The 9398-nt window shown below is 36.9% G+C and overlaps 1 protein-coding gene across 1 annotated transcript; it reads right to left on the reverse strand.

Moving 5' to 3' along the window:
- Positions 1 to 3176: 3176 nt before the first annotated feature.
- Positions 3177 to 9128, reverse strand: LOC141388157 (uncharacterized). Its single transcript, XM_073958208.1, has 3 exons — positions 8889 to 9128; positions 5555 to 7220; positions 3177 to 3859 (listed from the first exon to the last, which is right to left on the reverse strand). The coding sequence occupies exons 1-3, from the start codon at positions 9126 to 9128 to the stop codon at positions 3177 to 3179; spliced, it is 2589 nt and encodes an 862-aa protein (XP_073814309.1).
- Between the last annotated feature and the right edge of the window lie 270 nt (positions 9129 to 9398).

The following is a 9398-nucleotide window of genomic DNA, read 5'->3' on the forward strand; positions in this document are numbered from 1 at the left end:
ACTGACTAAAAATGCAATCCGAGGAGTGCCTGTAAATTCAATCCAAAACACTACATCAAAAGCTGTGATTTGGATCGAAAATGGAGTGCATCCTAGCTGTGTGCTGTGAAAGCAAAATGGAGTGCATCCTAGCTGCGCGCTCCTTTGTAAAATTCATAAGTGATTTCATTGAAAAAGATGTACTCCAACGGCACTTGTACTGTACACTTGTAGTGATTCAACTGCATCCGCGGATGCAAACTTTTTGCTGGACAAACATATCCAATAATCAAGGTAGATGCATATGTGCAGCTGACGAAACATGCATTTTCAAAACAAGTTGTTGCAAATTGAATTAGTCATCAAAAATATACGACAATATAGAACTTTAAAACTTTATTTCGAAAATGATCGTAAAACTATCTATATATCGTATTAATTGTGTATAGAACCCGTTCCCGTACTCCGAAGTCTAGAAAGACTTACACTTCTCTTTAAACAAAAATAGCGCCGAATAACACTCCTGTTTTCTGCCATACAATTTTGGCATTGTAGAAACTAGCAACATGTTCATTATCATCTAAATACGATAGCTGATACGTTGATTTGCTGCAGTTTTTGCAATTTCCGTCATTTTTTCGTTCCCGTATTTTTTAAGAAATTTGCAAGGGGAAGCAATTTTTTTCACATTGTTTAAAAATTTTGATTCTAAAATTTTTTGTTGCAGCAATTGACCATCTACCTTGTTTATTGTGATACGTGAAAAGTGTTGCAACTTTTGGTACTTTTTCAGTCACAAACAGGGTTGTATATCATGTGTACTGTGATTTCGATGTTGATTTCGCTGAAATCACGAAATGAGATGATTTCAATTTTTGTATGCGAAATCATGATAATTTTTGCTTGATTCCACTCGAAATCACGAAACGCCTTCGAAATCACGAAAAGACGCCGAATGTAAACCAAACATAAAGTTCAATTTACATATGCACATTAAATGATTTCGTTTTACGAAATCCTAGAATCAAATGAAGTGTATTTACATCTGTTTTTTTTGCGTCATTTGCTTACGCACACAATCGCACATACACACTTATACAATTACACAAACACACGCACACAATATATTTATTCAGACCCTACAAGCAATCTGAAGTGAGTTTTATCTAATTTTATAAATGAGGAACTTTTTGGTGTCTAATTTTCTGTAAAAATGAGACATTTGTCTAATATACAATAACAATTACATTGTTATCCCATTTGCATCGTATCCAGTCACCATTTAGAAAAGAATACGATAGACAAATAACAACAATAACACATGTATCTAAAAATAAATGTAAGCTATCTCATGTATATCCCAATGAAGGACGGAAATTAGATAGACATATCTATTTTCCATCCTTTATTTGGATACAAATTAGACAGCTTACATTTATTTTTAGAATTGTTGTAAGTTGAACAAATAAGACATTTGTACACAGATGGTTACATACGACGGTGGTGCAATGGTAAGCATGCTCACTTTGCAACCGAATGTCCGGGGTTCGATTACCAGGTCAGGCGACATCACATTTTTCAAATGACAAAATTTATATAAGCGACAATTCCTGAAACAATTCTAAAAATATAATGAATTAAATAAAATAAAAAAACCAAAGAGCCAAAAATAACCCAAACAAAGGATTAACGACACAACAACAACAATAAAACAAAACATAAAATAAAAAGGAATTAAATTAAGTAAAAAAGAAAATTAAAATAAATTTTTGTTCTTTTTTATTTATTATTATTTTTATCAAGTTTTTTAGCTCATATTAATGTTTTATAGCTTAAAAAAGATTTGTCATTAAAAAATGTCGACTGGCCTGGGAATCGAACCCGGGCATTCAGATTGCAAAGCGAGCATGATTACCGTTGCTCCACCGATATTATCGTTTTAATAGCTTTCTGAAGTGTCCAATTAGACACTCAAAAAAGTATCTAATGAGTGGAACAGTTCTTCCCGAGTGCATGATCTTTTTGGATAAGAATGAGACTATCGCATTCGTTTGAGCAATCTAATCCAAGTGACTCATTGGACAAGAAACAGATAGCAAATGTTGGCAGGGGAGAAATAGGAATTTCACAACACAAATGTGTATCAAATAATTTAAATTAATTCTAAAAAAAAAAACATAATTTTTGCAAGTTTTTAAACATTTATTTTCACTTTTGTCATCGTTTGAGTATTTTTGTTTTTCTACAACACACACAAACAAACAAAGACATCATAAAACAGTTGCATTTTTTGGTAGTTTATGACAAAAAAACTGGGCTGCTTATAATAGTATGGTGTTTTCGTGCGTTGTTTAGAATAAATGACGCAGCTATCGTCATTTATTTTTGTATGGTAAATGACGCAAAATGTTGCCTGTTTTAGCAAATAAATGACGAAACAGCTCCAAATGACGAAAAAGTTGCTAATGTAAATTGGACATAACACGCCGCGACAACATTTTTTGATATGTTTTTAAGGACGTGGGTTCAAATCCCAGCCTGACTCAGCCTGCTTTTTATTTTTTGAAATTTTGCCTTTTAGGGCGAAGATCATTTTTAATGATTTTTTATTAATTTTCTCGTTTTTTAGAGTTAAGCTTGATGATCGGAAATTATTTGCAACTGAAAAAGGAAAGCCAAGGACTTGAACCCACATAGTCACCAAATTACGTTACCTGGTTTCACTGGTGGTGTTCAGTCGCGTGGTTCAAGTAAAAAACGTATATTGAGCAGTTTCAAAGCAGATATGTTGCCGGTAGAAAGCAGCTAAAATCTGCAATATTATTTATTATAATTCAATTAAATTCACAAAGCAGATTAAATATTATTGTTTATACGTACACTTGTGTTTTCTCTTCTTAAACTTAAACCAACAGTTGAACAGATATTTATGATGAATTGATACATAAATATTTAAGATAAAAGAAATGATTCTCTCTAAATTGTAACCTGTTGGGCTGGAGAACGAAAGGAAGTGAACGATTTGTCATCAACATTTTACTCTCCTCAACTTTATAGGGTTGTAAAAATACGTATTAGATAAATACAAAATTCATTGTTGCACTGTTGTGCATTTAAATTTTACGGTGCGTACGTAACTACTTATCGCGACGTAACATAGCCCCCTCCGTAAACTTCGTAGGGGGAGTAGGAGTTTACTATTCCACATCAAGTTTCGCCAACTTCACAACAGGTCGAGTAAGCAAACCATTCTTTGTCTTCACGACAGCACTTCTTACTACATCATCTTTACCACGGGGTACATCGATTACCATTCCCTTCAACCACTCATTTCTCTTGGCGTTGTCGTCAACAATTATGACAACGTCACCAACTTGTAAGTTTTCGCCAGAATTATTAAACCACTTTGTTCTTCTAGTCAAGCACGGCAAGTATTCTCGTATCCAACGTTTCCAAAATTCATTAGCAATCATATTGGATAAACTAAACATTTTAGTTGATGGCATACTACTATTCTCCGAATAATCACGCTCTCTTATACCACTCGAAGAGCCAAGTAAAAAATGATTTGGAGTTAAGGCTTCCAAATCTGTAGACTCTAGTGGTATGTATGTCAATGGCCTGGAATTTATAATGTTCTCCACATCAGCTAAAGCGGCTCTTAAAAATTTCTCTCTCAGTTCTCTTTTAGGCAGAATATCCATTGAAACCGACTTCACGGAACGTACCATCCTCTCCCAAGCACCACCCATGTGCGGCGATGCAGGTGGTATGAACTCCCATTTAATTGTTGGATATTTTCTCTCTACCTCAGCACTCGATATTTTCTCCACTTCTTCTAAAAGTACACGACATGCTCCTCTGAAGTTGGTCGCATAGTCTGATAAAATTTTAATCGGAGTTCCACGCCGGGAGATAAATTGTTTGAGAACTAATAAAAATGAGTCCGTAGATAATGATGGATCAATTTCAATATGTACTGCTCTCACAGTCATACACGTAAAGAGAACTCCCCATCGTTTCTCTCTTCGTCGACCTACAGCAACCTCTATGGGACCGAAATAATCAATGCCTGTATAATAGAATGGCCTTTTGAAAACTGCTAATCTTTCTGCAGGAAGGTTTCCCATTGCTGGAGCAGACGGAATTGCCTTTCGTATTTTGCAGGTCTGACATTCTTTACAATACGCACGGACAGCAGCTCATAAACCGGGAATGTAAAATCGTTGGCGCATTTCATTCACCACAATTTCGTTGTGTTGATGATGATATTTGCGGTGGTAATAACCAACAATCAGATTTGTTATTTTATGCTTCTGCGGTAATATTATGGACCTTTTTACGTTCATCACCACGTCGTTTATTTCATCAATTCGACCCTTTAATCTAAGTATACCGAATTCGTCAATATAAGGGGTTAATTTATATAGGGAGCTTTTCTTTGGCAAGAAGCCTTTTGATTTAAGTTGCTCTATTTCGGATGAAAATACTTCGCACTGGCAGATTTTGTATATGAAATATTCCGCGATATGCATACCAGTATTCTGGATAAATGGATACAACTCATTAGATAATTTTCTGTCTCCAATCACCTTTCGAATAAATTTTAAAATCATTAATAGACATCTGCTAAGTCTTTCCCAAGTACTGAAATTATTTAGATCAGTCATTATTGACGCAAGTATAGATCTTTTTTTAACTTCCGAAACATGACATATAACTTCCACGGTGCTATTGGTTTCATTGAGCTCTGATTTTGGCCAAGATTCTTCATCTCCTTTTAGGAAAGACGGTCCATTGAACCAGCGGCTATCATTTTCCAAATCCGGGTTATTATTCCATTTAGTGGCTTCGTCGACCACATTTTGAGATGACGGAACCCATCTCCATTCTGAAATTTTAGACCCTTCTAGGATTTCACCTATCCGGACTGCAACAAACTGATGGAACTTTCTAGTATCCGATCTTATCCAGTATAGAACATCCTTTGAGTCTGTCCAAAATATACGTTGATTAATTTTAAGTGAGCATTCACTCTCTATAAAACAACAAAGACGTAAACCAAGAATTGCAGCCATCAATTCCATTCTTGGGATCGAAATTGGTTTCAATGGGGCTACACGCGTTTTTGAAGCCAATATCGAGCATTTTATTGTGTCACCGAATCTCACTCGTAAGTATGCCACTGCAGCATATGCGTCGATACTTGCATCTACAAAAATGTGTAATTGAACATCATTGGATATGTTAGCCGACGGATAACAACGAGGAATACGAACTTGCTTAATTTTCGGTAAACACGAAATCCATTGATACCATCGTTCTCGTTCTGCGCTTTGCGTCGGTTCATCCCAACTCACTCTTGACCTCCATACCTCTTGTAATAAGATTTTAGCGTTAATAACGAAGTGTGCCAAAAGACCAAGAGGGTCAAATATAGTCATAACGATGCGTAAAATACTCCTCTTAGTGGGATGTATACTTTCATCAAAAACATCCGCGTCAAAATTTTCAAAAAAGGTGAATTCATCACTGGATGGTAACCACCACATGCCCAAGACTCTTTCAAATTTACCTTCTGGGTCCTCGAAGGCCTTTTGAGAATTGATACTTCTGTCATCCAGTACGTTAAGTACCTTTTCGGAGTTCGATAACCAATTTCGCATTTCAAAGCCACCATCTTTATGAATTGACCGAACTTCAATGGCTAACTTCAACATCTCCTCTTCGCTGTCCACACTTTGAAGCCAATCGTCCACGAACGTGTTGGATAGAATTGAGTTCACTGCACAAGGAAACTTATCAGTAAAGCGCTCAGCATTTCTATTCTTTACATAGTTCGCCAATGATGGCGAACAGGAGGCACCAAATGTCAAAACTGTCATGACATATACATCGATTGGTTTCGCGGAATCACCTTCCCGCCAAAGAAATTGCTGGAAACATTGTTCGTCCTCTTTGAGCTTAATTTGATGATACATTTCGCGGATGTCACCACATATGGCAAACGGTCTCTCACGAAATCTTATTAAAACACCAACTAGTGACTTTAACAAATTTGGCCCTTTCATTAAAACAGTGTTCAAAGAAACATTCTCCACAGCTGCTGCTGCATCCCAAACGATACGTGTTTTGTTTTTATTTTTGTTCTTCACAGTAAACATTGGAATGTACCAAGACTTGTTATCATTACGAATCTCGTGAGGTTCTAACTTGCGCACATATCCCTTTTCTTCGTACTCCCTAATTTTATCGACGAGAAACTTATGCAAATCTACGTCTCTCTTCATCTTTGCCTCTAAACAGAGCTGTCGACGCCGGGCCATTGAAAGGAAATTGGGTAAACTCACCTCATTATGTTTCCATAGTAGTCCAGTTTCCCAACGTTGTTCGAGTTCCAAATACTTTGTTGTTTTATCCATTATCGCTTTGGCTCGCTCGTCTTCTACCGATCGCAATGGATTTTGGTTAATTGCAACACCAACAGCATCCAATGAGAAAAAGTACTTCAGCTGCTCGTCTAAGTCACTGCAGCTTTTGTTACAGGAACATATGTGCATAACACGATGAACTGGGCCACTATTTGATTGCTGTCTGCCATATACACCCCAGCCAATTTTGCACCTTGTGGCTATTAACTCGTTGCCGTCAACCTCTTTCACTTCTATTGGTACACATAATTTGGCATTATCGAGTCCAATGATAATCCTCGCTCTAACTGCAGTGTATGGTATTATGGGCAATCCGTTGAAATGTTCACAATTGTTTATTTGGGCTGTTGATAAAGTTTGAACGGGCAAATCAAGCTTTGTAACTGTGCGAATATTTTTCAATAAAAATTTAGATGTTTGTTTACGATCGGAAATGTGTAATGAAACTGTTATTGACGTTTCTTCTATGTGCGTTATTTCTCCAGTCCATTGTAAACACAGCTCTTCTGATGGCCCATCTACTCCAAGTTGGTCGACTAATTCAATCTCTATTAAAGAGCATGATGCTCCCTCATCAATGAGAGCGTACGTGTTAAGAGATTTATCATTACCAAACAATGTCACTGGAATATATTTAAAGAGGACTCTCTCTTTAACATGAAAGAGGACGGAGTGATTATTATTATTGTTTTCGTTTACTTGTTTATTTTCCACTCGTTTTAGTTGTTGCTGTTCCTTGTTGTTATGCAGTAAAGAGTTATGGGGCATTTTACAGTTGTCCACTCCACATTGACGTTTCGATTTACATCTCTTAAAATTATGTTTTTTAAAACAACGCAAACATAAATTATTTGAGCGGATAAAATTCCATCTCTCGTTTACATGCATTTTTATAAATTCGGGACACTGATAAAGGCAATGTTGATTCTCGCACTTAAAACATGATATAGGGTTGCCATTAAGTTGCTCATCGACTATATCGTGGACAAGTATTCTTTCCCTTTTGGACTGTTTTGTATCCCCAATGTATGGTGTGAATGCTGTTACTTGAGATGCACAAGTAGCCAAGCCGTATAGCCAATTGTCGAAATATACTCTGTCCACCCTTTGTTGAGACATCCGATATCGTCCCCAATCTAGTTTGAGATCAGCTGGAAGCTTTTCTACCAATTCTTGTAGAAGCATAGGATCATTAAGATAATCAGCAAGTCCCATAGATTGCATTGTTGTTCTATAGTTTTGTACGGCCAGGGCGAAGTTTACTAAGGTTTCCAAGCGTTCCTTTTTAACTGTGGGTTCTTGTTTTAATTTCTTCTGCAATGCTTGGTGAATAATCTCCGGTCTTCCATACAACATCCGCAGTGTTTCAATGGCAAAGTTGACAGTGCTCGGCATCATAAGTTTTCCTCTTACAGCCTCGAGTGCACTACCTCTCAAACATTTTTGTAACCTTAACAAATTCTCCTGGTCGGTAAAACCACATCTATCCGTCGACTGAATATAATTGGTTATAAAAATTGGCCATTCCTCTGGTTTTCCCGAGAATATTGGTAAATCCTTCGTGATGGCATGTCTTGCAGCTATGTGGGACGTAGACAACGTAATATTTGCAGACATGTTGCTCATATTTTGATATTGAGATGTGTGAGGAATCTGGGAATTTTGAATAAATGTATTATTGTTTTGTTGTGCCGAAAATGGAAAATAATTGGAGTAAGGATGGCAATACGGGTTTGAGTTTAGTTGTGGAGCGCAGAAACTGTTGTTGTTTTGGAATGGAATGGGATGAGATTGTGCAGCAGAATATGGCTGTTGAGGTGCATTGTTTGGAAAAAACGACGGAAAGGAGGTTGGAGGAATGTTATTAGAATTGAAATATATGTTGTTAGGTAGCACATTATTGTAATTCAGCCCACCAGTTTGACGACTAACATTACGGTTGAATACATTGTTGTACTCGTTCTGCATAATAGATTGTTGCTGAGTACCCAAGTTTGAGTTGAACAAACCTCTGTTATTGACAGCATCGTGAAATTGAGTTTCATTATTATTAGAAGAGAGTAAGCCTTGGTTCATTTTCGTATTCTTCCCGTTTATAAGATTGTTGTTGTTGTTTTGATTGTTATCCAATTTTGTTTGTGGCTGTATCGTCGAATTCGATGCAGTTGGAAAAAACGAGTTTTGCGTGGAGGAAAATAAAGGGGGCCGCTGAACAGAATTAGTATTTGACGTTTTGTTGAGTACGAGAGATGACATCAGTGATGTCATTGAATTTGTAGTGGGAGCCGACGTAGTCGAAACAGCGGCTACTGAGGGTTGCTGTTTAGGGAGAATGTTCTGCCAGCTAACGTGCTGATCTTTGTCAGTGGATTTACTTTTTATCTTAGTGGTGGATCGAGAGCGTTTCGGGAGTGTACTTTTCCGTATTACTCCGGAACGAGTGGTTGAAGGAACTATTTTAATCGATATATTTCTTACCTTAGATGATGCTTTAGGAGTCGAAGAAGTCGCCTTTACCACATTATCAGCAGCCTTGGAATGTTCATCAACGATAACAGCAGGGATTGCAGTGCTTGCCGTCTGTTCTCCTGGAGGCGAATTTGTCTCTGCGGAGGCCGATGTGGCTACTGCGACCTTTGCGTTGACGTCAGATGGTACGTTATGCGGCGTGTAGTTAAATGGATGGTATGGGCTCTCATCATCGTTCAAACAATGCATGTCTCGATTGTTTTTATTCCTCGCAATGAAAAAACTCAAGCAAATAGTCCAAAGTATTTTAGAAATGTTCAGTCGCTTGGTTCAAGTAAAAAACGTATATTGAGCAGTTTCAAAGCAGATATTTTGCCGGTAGAAAGCAGCTAAAATCTGCAATATTATTTATTATAATTCAATTAAATTCACAAAGCAGATTAAATATTATTGTTTATACGTACACTTGTGTTTTCTCTTCTTAAACTTAAACCATCAGTTGAACAGATATTTATGATG

This window comes from Musca autumnalis, unplaced genomic scaffold (genome assembly GCF_047663935.1).
Source record: "Musca autumnalis isolate F117 unplaced genomic scaffold, ASM4766393v1 scaffold_1, whole genome shotgun sequence".
NCBI lineage: Eukaryota > Metazoa > Arthropoda > Insecta > Diptera > Muscidae > Musca > Musca autumnalis.

Coding starts and splice junctions, on each gene's coding strand:
- LOC141388157 (XM_073958208.1), bottom strand. CDS start 9,128: ATGCATTGTTTGAACGATGATGAGAGCCCATACCATCCATTTAACTAC. Junction 7,221..8,888: donor CTCCTAAAGCATCATCTAAG/GTAAGAAATATA, acceptor CATAATTTTAAG/AGATGTAAATCGAAACGTCA. Junction 3,860..5,554: donor GGCCTTCGAGGACCCAGAAG/GTAAATTTGAAA, acceptor AAATTTTATCAG/ACTATGCGACCAACTTCAGA.